Below are 16709 nucleotides of genomic sequence, written 5' to 3' on the forward strand. Positions count from 1 at the left end.
ATCCAAGCCTCTCCAAGGCAGGAAAATGAGACAGGGTATCAGAGACCCAGTTGTGCAGCAGGGGGGAGGGGAAGAGGAGGTAAAGAGGCAGAGAAGCCAGGAGGAGGGAGGGGCCAGGAGCAAGGCCCAGAGAGGGAGCCCTCACAGTGGACCAAACCTCAGATTCTTAAATATAGATGTATTTTTTTTCATTTCTGGACACACATCATTCACACCTCTTCTGCCTTCCCCCTCCCAACTGCAAACCAAGTGCAACAGACACAGCACAACACACGTGAAGGGCCCCTCCCTTTCACCAAAGCTGGGGGGCAGGACACAGCTTAAGGATTGGAAGAGCCTCGAGGTAAATATTGAAAGGTCTAGAACCTAGAGGGTTCACTTCTAGACCAGGGAAAGGGACCGGAAATCAGCACAGTGGTGAGGTTTCAGATTCGACAGCCGGGACCTAGAACCCAGTGGTTTTACGGTGGGCCTAGGGGTTGGGGGCTGTGGCAGGGGAAGATTGGCTTGTTCCGTCCTCTGCACGGGGATCCCCTGGAGGGTACTGGAGTCACTGGAGTCTCAAGACTTGGGGGAGAGTTCAGACTCGCAGGGAAGGAAGTACAGGGTCTGGTTCAAAAAAGGCCAGAAAGGCATCGAGATGGAGACTGCAGGTTCTCCAATAGGAATGAGAAGCCAAGTGGTTCTGTACCATCCCCACCTCCCATTTGCCAAAGTACAGAGAAAACGGAGAGCAGGGGGTGGAGGGACCCTCGGGTGGAGCCAGACACCCCAAGAAGGGCTAGATGGGAGTAAACACGTGAGTGCCCTGTTCTGGAGCCCGAGTTCTGGAGTTGAAATGGAGGACTTTCTGGATTTGGTGAAGTCCCTGAAAGCGCCCCAGCTGTGGACCTGATTGCCCCATTAGCAGGAGTACCACGCGGTTTCCAGAGCGTGGTGGCCCCCGGGCATGTTCTCTGTGCTGGAAAATCAGCAAGCCACAAAGGGCTCCAGGAGCCTCCCGCTGCTGTTCTGACTACAGAACAGGTTTCCTACCGCTCCCCCCTGGCATCTCGGCAGGATAATGGCAGACCCCTGGCCCTCCCGGGAGGTGGGGGAGGCCCAGGCCAGGCCTGGAGGGCTCCAGGGCACAGATTATGCATTCTGGCCCCCAGGAAAGGCACAGCAGTTGTGATTCCGGAGTGTCGGGGATTCCCAGAGTGGAGCTAAAGGGCCGGAGTGTAGGGCAGTGGGGGCGGGGCTGTGCACCCCCAAGGAGGGTGCGGGGTGTGGAGTGGGGTTTCGGAACGGTGCCGTTCTGCAGCCACCCTCTGGACGAGGGAGGCCGGACGGTCGAGGAGTGTGGGACTCAGTTGCGCTCCTCGCCCAGGGAGCTGGCGGGGCTGAGGGGCTCGCTGGGAGTGCTGACCGAGCTGGAGGGCGCCGTGTCCACCGAGCCGCGCTTGCTCCCGCTGGTGGAAGAGGCGCAGGAGGCGCGGCGCGGCCACTCCGGGGCGCGGATGTTGCGCCGGTCCTTGGCGGCCTCCTCATCCTCGTCGTAGCGCTCCCCGTCTACATCCGGGGGCCCGTCCCGGGTCTCCTCCTCGTCCTCGCTCTGGTGAGGGCTTGAGTGTCGCGACAGCGAGGGCGACGGCGGCACCGAGGCCGGCCGGGGGTAGCGGTAGCCCTGGGTCTGCGTTACGGGGGTGCGGGCACAAACCCGGGGTGAGGAGGGGCCCCTGCGGCTTCCCCCAGGGCCTTCACCCTCCACGAGGGACGCGTACCCACCCCAGCCCTCTAGCTTCAGGCCCATCAGAGGGATCGGGGTCCACTCACCGCGTCAGCCTCGTGGGGCTCATAGGTGAAGTGTTCTGGGAAGGCCTTGGCCAGGGCCATGTGGCGCGCAGACATATAGTACTTCGGGAAAAGAAAGGGAGGGAGCGTCAGCTGAACGGAACCGGCAAAAGGAGAAGGCGGCACACCCTAGCCACACTCTTTACTACGCAGATGAGCACCTTCTGGCACTTTTCAGTCGGCCTCTATCCCATTTATCTGTCTTTCTGGCTGCACTCAAGTAGAGAGGCAGAGCTATGAAAGGACAGTCGCTGAGCCACACCCCCATGAACGGGAGCGGAGTACTTAGGTCAGGTACCGCTTAGGCCACACGCTCAGGCAAGTAAGGTAAAGTGGGCCAATGAGGTCTACCTGCAAACGTTGGTTAATTTCTTAAAGGGACAGCAACTGTTTCACGCAGGAGACTACCCCCCCTGGCCCCCCTGCTCCCTCCCCTCCCCCGCGCCAGCCTTGGAGGCTGAGGTTGAGAAATCAGGGACCGGAAGAAGGGAGTTATACCCGGCCTAGGTATTTCCAGTCTAGGAGGTCTGAGAGGCGCTCCGTGCGGTTTCTCTGGATGATGCGCTGCCGCCGGCTCTGCTGGCAGAAGCTGTAGAGGAAGGAGGTGAGCTGCGAGCAGGAATCATCCAGGCTGCGGAACCGCCGGTCCAGAATGTAGATGCCTGGGGACGGGGGGAGCAGGGGGGTGTCAGGACGCAGCAGGGCTCAGAAATCGTACTAAGGAACCCTTCATTCTCCCGGGGACTCTGGCAGGACGACCCCTCTCCCTATCCCAGGGCCCAGGAGCCCATCCCTTCCCCCACCCAGGTTCCAAGAGTCTCAGCTCTCGGTCTGGGCGCTGACCGTAAGCTGAGGGGTCTGCGATGTGTTCCTCCATGAAGCAGCCGAAGCCGGAGAGGTTGGTGGAGATACTGGGGATGCCCATAACCGTGCACTCAGCTGCGGGGAGGAAGGAGAAAAGTCCACTTAAGCGTCCCCCTGTCGCACTGTTAAATCGCAAGAGAAGCCTCCATAGCGCCACCTACTGACAGCGTGAGCAAATCACTGAGCCCACAAAACCAGGCAGGGAGTGCATTAAAAGATCATAGTCTGTTTCTCAGAGGGGAAGCTAAGAGGCTCAGAAAAGGGAATTAACTTGTCCCAAGACTTCAGAACGAGGAAGAATCTAGAGTTAGGTGATAGGATGCTAAATTACTAAGTACGTACTCAGAGCCAAGGTCTACCATTTTACTCAGTCCTCATAAACTGTAAGATACTTTCTTGTGCCGGACACAGTTTTGACAGGAGACAAAAATTTTCTCATTCCTGCCTCGTTTCATACCCTTAACAAGCCTGAGAAATGGTCCAAGTAATTTATTATAATTCTCATGTAGGGATGCCCGGGTGGCTCAGTCTGTTGAGCATCTGACCTCAGCTCACCACATGATCTCCCGTTTGTGGGTTCGAGAGCCCTGCATCCAGCTCTGTGCTGACAGCTCAGAGCCTGAAGCCTGCTTCGGATTCTGGTTCTTTCTCTCTCTGCCCCTCCCCCACTTGTACTCTGTCTCCCTCTCTCAAAAATAAATAAACATAAAAAAACTTTTAAAAAATGTTTATTTTATTTTTGTGTGAGAGAGACAGAGCATGAGCAGGGGAGGGGCAGAGAGAGAGGGAGACACAGAATCCGAAGCAGGCTCCAGGCTCTGAGCTGTCAGCACAGAGCCGGATGTGGGGCTCAAACTCACGAACTGTGAGATCACGACCTGAGCTGAAGTCAGACGCTTAACCAACTGACTTACCTAAACATCAGGCGCCCCTAAACATTAAAAAAAAATTTTTTTTAATAATTTTCATGTAAGTGTTCCTAAAAACCTCTATAAGCTGCAAATGCAGGCCCCAACTATAACAGGGCTTAATGAGAAATGGGGTTGGGGCCAAACACACAAAACCTACACATCACTGTAACCATGACCGAAATGAAACTGGCAAAATCATTACCCTATTTACTATGCAAGCACAGATTAAAAAGATTTGCTAAATTGCTCATAAATTAAGAAGTACTATGGGGGTGCCAGGATGGCTCAGTTGGTTAAGTTCCCAACTCTTGATTTTGGCTCAGGTCATGATGTCACAGTTCATAGGATCGAGCCCCACATTAGGCTCTGTGCTAACAGCATGGAGCCTGCTTGGGATTCTCTCCCTCCCTTTCTCTGCCCCTCCTCTGCTTGTACCCTCTCTCTATATATTAATAAATAAATACATAAACTTAAGAAAAAAGAAAAGAAATACTATAGCAAATGTGATATTTACTTAGCCTCAAAAACATGAAGGTATCTTGATTGAAAAGAGTGTGAGGAGGTGTTGAGTTTGGGGCCACAGCAAAATGTCCCCAAATGAGGGAGAACTGCAAATAAGCCCCAACTTGGAGGCTGTGTCTAAATGGAGCCAACGCCAGGAGACCCGGGGGGCTCAGCTGGTTAAGCATCCAACTCTTGGTTTCAGCTCAGCTCATGATCTCAGTTTTGCGAGTTCAAGTCCCACATCGAATCCCCACTCGGGATTCTCTCTCTCTCTCTCTCTCTCTCACTCTCTGGCCCTCCCATGCTCACGCTGTCTCTCAAAATAATTAAATGTAAAACAAATAATAATAAAGGGAGCCAATGCCTTCATAAAAAAGGGAAGGTGGAGCAAACGGGCACTAGTGACACCTCAGGGAGACATGGCCACATTCAGTAGGGTGAATGAACTATGATTCCAGCTGTGGATATCTGGGGGTCCAAACATCAGCAGATTGGGCGAAATCACGCATGACCTGTGACATCAGCCCTCTAGCTAAGCATCACACGAGCTACTGTGTCACAGAAACACATGCTGTGGGCCAACAGACTGTTGCCACTGTCCCTGTTTTGCAAGGGAGAGCCTGGGGCACAGAGCAGGCAAGCGCCTTGCCCCCACCTGATTAGGAGCCAACCACCATGCTGCACTCACCCGGCGTGTAGCCCCAAGGCTCATAGTAGGAGGGGAAGACCCCAAGGTGGCAGCCACGGACAAATTCCTCATAATCCACGGGGAGCAGGGGGCTTGTGGAGGAGAGGAACTCCGGGTGGAAAATTACCTAGCAGTGAAAAAGAAGAGCTCAGCCCAAACTCCCCAGGATCCCTGAGGGGCCCAGAGCAGGTGAAATGCTTGTCCAAAGTCACACAGGTCAGTGGTAGGACAAAGCATTGAATCCAAGTCTGTCCATTTGAAGTGCTAAGGTCCCTTCTAAACACAGTGATCCCTTAATAAGCCAGGGGATGAGAGGACGAGCTCCCCTACCTCCACCCTACCCCACCCCACCCCACCCCACCATGCTCAACCCAGCCTTGCCACTGCCCTCACCTTGACCCTGTCAGCACTACTATTGAAGAGCCCAATTCGGCGGATGGTGGTCAGGATAGGATCTGAGGAGTCATCCAGCATATTGTGGGTGCACACAGGGGGGAAAGATTGTCGCTGTGGGGGCCACAAGAGGGATGGAGGTCAGAGAAGGGGCGAGGGCTCCCTTGTTCCCTGTGAGTCATGCAGACCCAGGGGGAGACCACAATTCCCACCAGGTTGTGGGGCCACAAGTCCAAGAGATTAGGAGTTGTAAATATCTAGGGCACCTGCGTGGCTCAGTCGTTAAGCATCTGACTTTGGCTCAGGTCATGATCTCACGGTTCATGGGTCCCCATGAGCCCCACATCACGCTCTGGGCTTCACAGCCCAGAGCCTGGAGCCTGCTTCAGGTTCTGTGTCTCCCCCTCATTCTGCCCCTGCCCTGCTCACACTCTGTCTCTCTATCTTAAAAATAAGTAAACATAAAAAATAAAGAAAAAAACCCCGCCACCATGAGCTGAAAAGAAGCGACAATTCCCACTTGTCTTTGAGGCAAACCCAGCATTAACCTGCCTCCCCACTACAGGGAGTTGTAGTTATTTGGGTCATCAAAGAAACCTAAAGGAAGTAAAATTCCCCCAAGTCAATGGAGCAGAGACTTTGCCAATATGGCAGCAAGCTTCGGGGGCTACTGGGAGTTGTAGTTTTCTTATGAAAAGCCTGGTTTGCTTTCTCTCCAAGTTCCCTTTACTCTCCACCCTGTAATGCCCTCCACCTCCACGCCCAACTGAGGCCTGGAGAAACCACAATTCCCAAGAGTCACTGGAGGGGGGGTGAGAGCTAGGAAATCCCATGGGGTGCTGGTATAGTAGTTATTTGTAACTCTTCCATCTCATTAGAAGTTCTACTTGCCTTCAGTCAGCTCCAGGGGCCCAAGAAACTACAACTCTCAACAGCCCCATGGCAATGGATACACATCCTCAGTGAGGCTGACTTGACTGCTTAAGGGACTATCAGAAATTGTAATGTGGGGGCAGAGCGTGGCTCAGTCAGTTAAGCATCTCTTTGTTTTGCTTCAGGTCATGATCTCACGGTTTCTGGGTTTGAGCCCCATGTCAGGCTCCTTGGGATTCTCTCTCTCCCTCTCTCTGCCCCTCCCCTATACTCTCTCTCTCAAAATAAATAAACCTAAAAAAAAAAAAAAGAAATTGTAGGTTGGCCCAAAGCACATCACACCTTACTTATGCAGCTTGTCTATCTAGATTTCCATTCCCCACGAAGTACCAAAGATTCCTGACTCATGAGAATAAAAGAACTCTCCCTCCCAGGAGCCTCTGGGGCAGGGGAAGCATGACTGAAGCACAGGCTGCTGGGAGTTGTAGTTCTCATTTTGTTACTATCATGTCCCTCTAAGGTTTCCCATCCACCTAATCCATTACCTCAGGAATCTAAAGAAGCTATAACTACCAGGAATGTGTGAGGATTAAGACACACAGCCTGTGGGATAAGAAAAACAGTGGTTGCTGAGAGTTTTCAATGCTCTTCATGTAATGCTTAGATAAAACCTTGTGGCTCTAACAAGTATGAAGCTAGTCTACGGCAAGACCCAGAGACAGGGGGACTTGTAGTTTTCCTTCTGTGGGCTGTGTTGACCTCATAAAGTTCTTTTTCATCTTTTGTGCATTGACTTCAGGGGCTCAACGAAATTACAACTCAAAAAAAAAAAAAAAAAAAGACAACTCCTAGCAGCCCCTGTAGCAGCATGAGCCACTGGGGGGCGCTTGGGTGGCTCAGTTGGTTAAAGCACCTGACCTTGGATCAGGTCAGGATCTCACAGCTGGCAGCTTGGAGATCCGCATGGGGCTCTGTGCTCACAGCTCAGAGCCTGGAACCTGCTTCGGATTCTGTGCCTCCCTCTCTCTCTGCCCCTCCCCCGCTCACGCTCTGTCTCTTTCTCTCTCTCCCTCAAAAATAAATAAACCTTCAAAAAATAGATTGATTTCCTGATAAGGGCTGCCGATAAAGCTGAGCTTCCAGCAATCTCTGGGGTCAGAGCTAACATGGCAAGCTGCCCCTGGGGCTACTGGGCATTGCCACGTCTGTGTTCAGGGGCGCAGACCATACCTGCGTGGCAAAGATGGCTCTCTTCATCATAGTGAAGTCCTCCTTGTCCAGCATCTTGTTCATGTCTGGGAGGCTCCCCCTGCAAGGGCACCAGGGTATGCATCTGGGAATGGGTGACCAGAGGAGGCAGGGCCCAGGAGGATGCAGGGCCAGGGGTGGGACACTCACACCAGCAAGGACTCATAAAGCTTCCTTCCAAACTTCTCCTTCACCGTGTTGGCCGTGTCCCTAGAACAGGAAGAGCCACAGCTTCATCATATGCACGCCACCTGCCATTTATTGTCAGCTGTTAAACTGAGGTCCGACCAGAGGCCCTGGGGATTTTGAGCTGGAGGACAGGGACCCAGGAAGCCTCGAATCCCCTGTGCCTCGCGTCAGCTGTGTGGCCGGGACAGGTGGCCTTCCCTCTCTGACTTTGGTGACTCATCTATCAGATGGGGATAAAAATAGAAGCAACCTCAGAGGTTTGCAGGGAAAACTTGATGAAGTCATGAGAAACAGCACACAGTGTCTGGCACACAGCGAGCCTTCCAGAAATGTCAGCTATTATTAGGACTTGTGCTAGTTCTGGTGGTGGCCATGCTAAGCCCCATGTTATAAAAAGGGAAAATGGTGTTCCAAGAGAGGAAATTTTATGTGCACAAGCAAAGCTAGCAAAGTGACATCCCGTAGCCTCAATGACACTCTTCCAATCCTAATCCTCTCAGTTCTGGCCTCATTTTCTCCCTAAAGCACCCTGCTCCAGCCGCACTGGTCTCCTGTGGTTTCTCAAACACACCTCAGGGCCTTTGCACCTTCTGTTCCTTCTCTGCTTGAAATGCTATTCCCCAGATACACACAGGGTTCCCTCTCTCATTTCTTCTTACTGGTCTCTATCGAATGGCAACTTTCTCAATGTGGCCTGTCCTGACCATTCCACGTCCTGTCTCCTATTCCAGTCTTGCTTTATTTTCCTGCCAGAGCACTTTCTTTTTGTTATTGTTGTTGTTATTGTTTTAAAGATCTTATTTTTAAGTGGTAATCTCTATACCCAACATGAGGCTTGAACTTACAACCGTAAGACCAAGAGCCACATACTCTACCAACTGAGCCACCAGGCACCTCAGAGCACTCTCTATAGAACTTTCTAGAATGTGAGGTTGGCAAGGGCAGGGCTTCTATAGCCCTCATTCTCAGCTGCGTCCCCAGAGCCTGGAACAGTGCCTGGTCCGTGGTAGGTGCTCAGTGAGTATCTGATGGCTAATGAATGCTTTTGAAGATGAGGGAATGATCACAAAGACACCAAGGCCCAAGTGGGACCTCGCCAATTTCATGTCAGGGCCCTGGTGGCACCGTCACACTTGTCCTGCCTGTGACTCCTTACTGTCCAAGCTGGAGGCAGCTTAACGAGTGACTTCACTAGGAATTTGGGGGGCGGGGGCCAAACTGCTTGTGTTCCAGGTAACAAAACTGAGCCTCCCAAAGCCATGGCCGGGAGTGGGAATGGCAGGGATCCAGGGCCAAGGGCTGCTGACCAAAGCTGCTTGCGCACAGCTTGGCCTTTGAGGGTTTCCACATTGAAATTGTTGGTCCGAGCCGGCATGATGAAGAAGGCGACCACGGTCTGCTCGCTGCCGTTCACCTGGGCAGAGGAAAAGGTGGGGGAAGGGGGTCAGGATCAGCCGGGGGGAAAGCTGAAGCCACCTACCCTTTCCCATCCATCCAGATCACTACAGACCTGCCATGCTCCTTCCCGCCAAGGAGAATTAGAGTTACCATCCCCACTGGGACTCTGGCCTTCTTTCTGGGTCTCTATACTTTCCCTTCACACATGGGTTTCTCTCCTCCCTGCCTCCCCCTCCAAGTTATGTGCTGATTTCCTCTTCTTTTTGTGTCCTCAAAGCCCAGGCCTTACTCTGAGCAGATAGTTGAGCCGGGCCAAGGCCTCTAGGAAGACATCGGCCCCCTTGTTAGAGAACTCGTAGCGGCCGGCGATAAAGAAATACAAGGTCTTGTCCAAGTTGAAGTCCAGGTGCCTAAAAAAGCCACAAGGCATGGTGAGGCCAAGAGTGGGAACCCGCTAGCCCTGACCTTGAAACTACAAACCCCAGAAGCTACAGGGGCAAAAAGCATCTTAGGCAGCGCAGAGGCATCGTGGGGGCTCCTGGAAATTGTAGTTCTTTTCTCCTTAGACGAGGACCAATACTTCAATACTCTGCCACTGTTCAGGTGCTCAGGAACACAAAAGGCTGAGCACCCAGCTGTCCCATCTCTTAGACTCATGCACTGCATTCCTAGCCCCCTCCTCTCTCAAGACCTACGTATCTGGTCCACGTACCCATAAAAGTGGCCCCGCACAAACTCCTGGATTCGAGCCTTGCTCTGAGCATGGAGGTTCTGGAACTCATGCATAGCAGAGAACTTCTTCACATTCAGTCCATTGGGGGTCACGATATCTGGGATTTGGGGCAAGAAGGTACATGTTTCATATCTTCATTTATTCATACTAATCAGTGTGGTTGAATGAACAAACAAAGGAAAGACTCCTTTCTTTTCACAATCTCTTGGTTATAGACATTCCTCTGGGAGCTCCCTTGGTGCCCCTGCCACTCAGATGCCTTCTTACCCAAAGTTGCTTGCTTATGTTCACAAGCACAACTACAACTCCCAGCAGCCTCTGCAAATGGCTAACCACACAGAGAGATGATCTACCTTGGGGCCTCTGGGAGTTGTAGTTATTTGTTTCCCCTATCCCACCCTGCACTGGGGAAGATTTAAACATCCCCATCTTGCTTCTCCCAGAATACACTCTCAACCATCAAGCCTCTTTGAGGGTCCCAACCATTTCCTACCCTCCTAGAAATTAAAACACATCAATGAAAAATTATAACCAGCGTCAGCTCCAGAAGTAGAAGGAGCTGACTAGCCAAAGGCTTCCTGGGAATTGTAGTTCTCACAATACACCCATTGAAAATGGGTGCTGTAACCCAAAAAGAATAACTGATTCCAGGGGTGCCTGGGTGGCTCAGTCAGTTGAGCATCCAACTTGGTTTTGGCTCACGTTATGATCTCACGGTTTATGGGATAGAACCCCACCTTGGGCTCTACACTGATGGCACAGAGCCTGCTTGGGATTCTCTCTCTCTGTCCCTCCCCCTGCTCACGCCCTCTCTCTCTCTTAAATAAACTTAAAAAAAAAAAAACTGATTCCAATACCACTCTTCTCAAAATCAAAATCCAGAGAAACTCCATTCCCTTTCAGAAGAACAATAACTGCATTAGCTAAGAAGATAACTTTACCATTTTGAAATGGTAACTACAAAGGAACTACACCTCCCAATAGCTTTTTGGGTGTATAACCAGGTGGCTTCATATTCAGGGCAATTTAGGGCCGCATGGGGAGTGGAGCTGTTTGCTTTCTACAGTTAAAAAACCTGGTATAGGCCTCAGGACAGACTGCCTCATTGACGTCTAGCGACCCCAGCCTCTTCCCTACCTGGTTTCCTCTTGAGCAGGTGCTGAGCCTCGATGGCGGTAATCTGGGACACGGTGGTAAAGACGTGAGCGCAGTGGGCCGCTGCCCGCTCCATGCAGTAGCGGTGATAGATTTGCCTCTCCCCTGCTTCCTTGTCCACATTGAACTGGGTGGGAAGGAAGGGCAGTCAGGTTAGAAGAATTGGGGAGAAGACTCTGGAAGTCCAGACTCCGGGGTCCGCCAGGTGGCTGGGGTTGGAAGCTGAACTCCTTTGTCTGAGGCAGGAGGGGGTTGAGGACTTGGACCCCCAGGTCATGGGAGAAAAGGAAGCTTGTGATCCCCCTGGGCTTCCCGGACAGCTTTGGGCGGTCCCGAACCGCTCGCAGCCCCCATCCACCACATTCCGGGCTCACATTCTCCAGGTTGTTGTAGAAGTCTACGGCTCCGGCACACAGGTAGCGTCCCAGCAGCGTGGCGTGCGTGGTGAAGATGGTAGCCACAGGCAGCCGCCGGGCCCGGCACAGGCAGAGGCCGATGCCCGCCAACCACTCGTGGAAGTGTGCGACCACATGTGGCTTCTCCTCGCTCTGGGCCAGGAACTGTGGGGCGACAGGAACAGGGCCACTGTGTCTCCGTGTGTGTTGTGTAGACAACCGACAATCCCCAAGGTAGACGGGAAGCAGGGGAGAGGTAAATCTATCACCATTCTTGCACAGAGTGGGTGGTAGCCCGCTGCAATTCCCCTAGAACAGGGAACTGTGAATCTCTGAGGCAGCCAGACCAGTGGACCCCAGCCCTCAAGGCTGATGGGAGCTGGGGGCAGGGGAGAGGCTGGCCAACCAAGTCCCAGCAGGGCTGTACTGGAAAGTCTGAGGTTTTAGTGTCCCCAAGTCCTGGACGCAATTCCTGGAGACTCTTTTATCTTAATCAAGAGTGGAGCTGCACCCAATATGGACTAAAAGAATACAACTCCCAGAATCCCCTAGGACTTGCCAGTTCATAAACTGGTTTCCCTGGGGCAGGAGAAGCGAAGTTTCTTCAGTCTTTTAAAGCCTAAAAGAGGGTCAGAACCAGGATTCCTGGTTCTCATATAGGCTGGAGCCCCCCAAATATCCAGGACCCCATCTCAGAGTTAAGTCCAGCCCCTATCAGACCATAGAACTATGACTCCCAGAATGCCGTGAAGCAAGCCCTCTAGCCAGGCCCGCACCCCCAAAAACTAATGGTTCAAAATTTCTATACTGAGATTAGAGTGAATGAAGCTGGTGGTGGGAGTTTGAGCTTCTGCGGAAAAAAAGAGTCTGGGCCCTTCGGTGTCCATGTTCCCAAAGGTCAGAGCTAATGCTTGGAAAAGGACCTACAACTCCCAGAATGCCCTGGAAGAAGCCAGCCACCCCCAGGCCCCCACCCTCCCACCCTACCCCCTCCAGCAGGGACTAATGGCCATTGTAGGTTGGGGCCCGGGTCAGGAGTGACATGGGGACCGGCAACAGGGCCTACCTCACCCAGGAACCAGGTGGTGAGGAAGCCAAAAAGAACGGCGTCGTTGGCCTCACGGTCGTACCAGGGCACCCCGATGTTGCAGGTGTCCCAGAGCTCGCCCTTCCAGCGCTCCAGGGCCCAGGCTGAGGCCCCCACGTCCAGGAGCACCACCAGGGGGCCCCCCTCGATCAGCCAGCGTCCAAAATACACCTGGGGGGGTCCACAGGAAGATTCACGCCTTTGGTCACACCTCCCTGAGCTCAGCAGCGTCCTCCCCCCCCCCCCCCCCCCCCCCCCCCCCCCCCCCCCCCCCCCCCCCCCCCCCCCCCCCCCCCCCCCCCCCCGCAGGCAGCAGTCTGGGCTTACCGCTGCTAATTTCTCCCCTGCTGCCTTATTTCTCTACCTGCTGCTAGTTACTCCCACCACAATCTTTGTCCATCTCTGTTCCATTTTCTGTCCCTTGCTTCCTTTCTATAACCACTACCCTCATTCCCAACACACCACCTCCTTTCTCTTACCTAGAACCACGCATGTCACACGATCCTGTCTCTGTGCCTCCACCGCCTTGCTATTCCACCTTTAGCATTTCTCCAACGTGCTGCCTTGCTTCTGTGTTTGCTGCCACTTCTGTCTCGCCAAGCCTCATGTTACCTTCTCCCGTTATTTCCTCCTTCTGCTGCTAATTCCTTCCACTGGATGCTTCTTTTACTGTTCTCACTGCCACATTCTTCCATACCCCACCCCACCATCCACGGCCTTGCTTCTGATCCTTTTGCTATCAATTTGTCACCTGCTGCCTCCTTCCTCTGCCCTTAGGCCCATCTTTGGACTCTGCAGTCACCTAACTGCGGCTGCGGACTAACTGCTGTCTTTCTACCCCCAGGGGTTGTATTTTTCTATCCACTGCGTGTTTCTAAACCTTGCTGTCACATTTCTTCCTGCCGCTGCCACATTTCTCCAGGTGGCTGCTTTCCTCCTAGATGATGGCCTAGGTTCTGGGCAGGCTGCCACAGCCCTGTGGAGGCGGCAAGCAGTGTGCGCCTCCCGGACCTGGCTTTTCCCAGCCTGGGGAGCCTGACTCTGATGCCCCTCCCCCTCCCAGCTGTTGTCTGCCCTTTTACTGGGGGGGGCCTATTCTTAGGCCCCCAGCACGTGGGGAGCAGCTGCCACGGGGGAGGGCTGAGCTGTCCCCAGGGCTCCTTAGGGACACGGTCCTCGGCCTCACTGGACTCCAGACCCCACCCCAAACCAGAGGCTGTGAATGAATGAAGGAAGCACTGTAGTTTTGCCCTCCCAGACCCCAACCGGTGTGTCCTTCTGCCCTGCGACATGATGGCCTTTTCCGTGGGAGGCAGCCACCTCTCTGTGCTCATCCTTCAGTCCTCATCCGGGACTCTGGGACTCTCCCTTCCTATCTGTAAGTCCTGGCTCTGCTCCTCTGAGACTCTGCCCCCTGGGTCTGCCCGCCTATCTGTCTTCCCTCCATCGGTACTCTATCTCCCTCTCCCTTCTAGGTCCTTCCCCCAGAAACATCAGGCTGCCTCTCTCTCTATTGCTGTAGCCCTTGGGACTATCGCCATCTTTTGGAACAATCTCTCTCCATCCATGTCTCTCCCTTGGTCGGCCTGTCCACCTCACTGCAAGCTTGGCTGTTTATAATAATACTGATGATGACCGTGACCTCAAAAGCTCATACACTGTCCTGACTGATGCCAGGAACTGGGCTGAAGACTTTATTAACTACTGCACACACACCCTCCACTCAAAACGAATAAGGTAGATGCTATTAGCAGGCTTATTAGCCAAGGTCACACAGGTGGGACATGGAGAAGGTGACTTTGAACTTCAGGCTCCAGAACCTCCATTCTGGCACTCCTGCCTCCCCCCAAGCCCACCTACCCTGGGTTCCACCTGTCTGTCTGTCTTTCTACCTGGCTCTTTTTCTCTCTGTGGGTCTGAGGATCTTGGTCTCTGTCTTGTGTCGCTGCTGTTGGTCTGTCCATTTGCCAGTGTCTTACAGCCTGGGGTTCACCCACCCACCTCATGGGGTCCTGCATCTATCTGCGTGTCTGTTACTCTTACCTCCTCTGTGTCTGCCTGGGAAAGTATTGGATCATCCCGGGTTTCTGTCCACGCCTCCCTCTCCCCATGGAGCTACCCGCCCCCGCTCTCCCCCATCCCTTCTTCATCTGCTGCTCCCACCCTGACTCTGGGCACCCACCTCCCTACCCCTCGGCCAGGCCATGTCCCACCTTGCAGCCCTTGCCGTTCATGGAGTCCAGCGTCCTCTTCAGGGCCGGGGTTGGGGGCTCGAGCAGCTCCACCTGGGTCCTCACGCCCTGCTCCGTGTACGGTCCCACCAGGTAGTAGTTGTCGCCCCATTCATCCCCTGTCACTTTCGCCTTCGTCTGCAGCACCGTGTAGATGCCGCCCACTGTGGGCCCAAGTGCATGAGGGCAGGCCCCAGCCAAGGTCCACGGATCTGGGACCTGGGGCAGGGTAGGGGGCCATGGGAGGTACTGGGGCCCTGGGCCTCTGGCTTAGAGGGAGGAGGGGGCTGAGAGCCCATCCTTCTGAGTCAGAGGGAGGTTGAGTTAGGAGTTCAAGGGCAGTACTCCTGGGTCTAAGGGAGAATGGGGCTAGGGTTGGGACTCTGAGGGAGAAAGGGGCTCAGGTTAAACTTCTGAGTCTGAGACACGAAAGGGCTAGGGACCCAGGCTCCTGGGTCTGAGGGAATTAGAGGCTGGGATCCTAAGGATGACAGAAGGATCACCAAGACTCAGAACCTGGAGTTCCCAGCTTATGGGAGCTGGGTTTAAATTCTCAGTCAGGTTCTAGGTCACGGTAGGGGAGAATCTCTCTCCATGGCCCAATTCAGATTCCCAGAGTTGCCCAAGAGAAGCATGAGTTGTCATTCCTCACCCATAGGAACTATGCTGACCTGTCCCCCAGTTTCCTCTCCTCAACTGAGAACACACATGCGGGGCCCCGCTCTTCCCATGACTCCACTCCAGACCCAGAAGTCTGGGCTCTCTGCCTCCTTACCTACTGCAGCCTGGGCCCTGGTGATACATGGGTCCCAGTTCAAGCAAGGGCTGCCTGCCATGGTCTAAGACTCAGCCCCATTCTCTCCCAAGACTCAGCAAAGCAAAACCCCAGTTCCTTCCAACCCCAGCTGGTTTTCCAAACCCAGAACTTTAGGATCTTCAGAGCCCGGGACGAAGAAATCTAGGCCCCCAGCCACTCCCATCCTAGGGCCCAGCCCCTGACCAACTTAGGACTTCCCAGCCTTCCCTCATTCCAGTACGCATGTGTCTGAGGCCCCAGGCCCCTGTACTCCTAGAAACCCATAGCTCACACCCTCGCCTCCTTCAGAGTCTAGGCATTCAGACCAACTCTCTCCCACCCTAAGAATTAAGAATCTAAGAATTAGAGTCTGCAGCCCTTCCCAACTTTACGTTCAAGTGGCCAGCCCCTAAATACTGCCACCACGACACACATCCTATCCTATCTCTCGTTGACTCTCTCCCAGATCCGGAGTTATATCCCCAGATTCTTCCCCCAGGGCCACAGGTCTGAAACCCAGCCACTTCCCAGTTTTGCGCTCAAAAGTGCCAACCCCCTATCTCCTTCCCGGTTCAGGACCCAAGTCTCTGGTCTCTGGGAAACCTCCTCCAGGACCTAGGAATCGTTCATTTTAGATCCCTCCTTCCCCAGGACCCAGCAATTGGACTTCCAGGTTCGTTTCATCTTAACAGTCAGGCGACCCTTCCCCACCCCGCCAGGGTCCAGGAGACATACCTCGGCCCCTCCCCAAGGACACAGGAGTCATAGGCTCCTCGTCCAGAATTCAAGAGTATCATGCCATGTAGCTCCGTCCTCTAGGACTCAAGAGTTCCGGCCCGCATCCCCGACTGCCCTCCTGGTGCAGGACCCATTGCCTGGCGTGCTCACCCTTGTTGGCCACCTCCCAGGCCACCTCGAAGAGCACTGTGTTCTCCAGGTCGAATTCATCCTCCCAATCCTCCAGTCCTGGCAGCGAGGACATGGACAAAGTGCGGTTTAAAGGCATGGCCGACGCGTGAAGGGGGCTCCAGGGTCCACAGGTGGGGGCTCCAGAGGTGTCTGGGGAATGCAAAGGGCAGGGCGAGGGGCCAGGTAGCTGGTGCCCGACGGGAAGCTTGCAACGCCCTCGGCTTCCTATTGCACGACCGCACCCCCGCCCCAGAGCGCAGGGCCTTAGGCTGGAGGCGGCCGCAGCGTCACTGAGGCCGGCGGGGCCCCTGCAGTGAAATCTTGCGGCCGCCAGGGGGCGGGGCCCGCCTCCCGGCCAGAGCCATTGGTCCGTGCCCGGGGGAGGGGGCTCCCGCGTCTCCTCATTGGTGGACAAAGTAGGGTTTGCTCTGCCCCCCCCTTCCAGCGGTCAATGAGAGCTTCAGGGGGCGTGGCTTGTCGCTGCGCTAGCGGATTGGCCCTC

The 16709-nt window shown here is 54.1% G+C and overlaps 1 protein-coding gene across 1 annotated transcript; it reads right to left on the reverse strand.

The window, feature by feature from the left end:
- Nucleotides 1–158: 158 nt before the first annotated feature.
- GYS1 (glycogen synthase 1) lies at nucleotides 159–16304 on the reverse strand. Its single transcript, XM_029925554.1, has 16 exons — nucleotides 16187–16304; nucleotides 14485–14666; nucleotides 12251–12442; nucleotides 11164–11349; nucleotides 10772–10916; nucleotides 9614–9731; nucleotides 9191–9311; nucleotides 8811–8917; nucleotides 7465–7524; nucleotides 7297–7375; nucleotides 5194–5307; nucleotides 4801–4927; nucleotides 2677–2772; nucleotides 2332–2495; nucleotides 1816–1896; nucleotides 159–1672 (listed from the first exon to the last, which is right to left on the reverse strand). Exons 1-16 carry the CDS (start codon nucleotides 16302–16304, stop codon nucleotides 1349–1351), a joined length of 2214 nt encoding a protein of 737 aa, XP_029781414.1. The 3' UTR covers nucleotides 159–1348.
- Nucleotides 16305–16709: the final 405 nt, after the last annotated feature.

Source organism: Suricata suricatta, chromosome 16, assembly GCF_006229205.1.
Source record: "Suricata suricatta isolate VVHF042 chromosome 16, meerkat_22Aug2017_6uvM2_HiC, whole genome shotgun sequence".
Lineage (NCBI taxonomy): Eukaryota > Metazoa > Chordata > Mammalia > Carnivora > Herpestidae > Suricata > Suricata suricatta.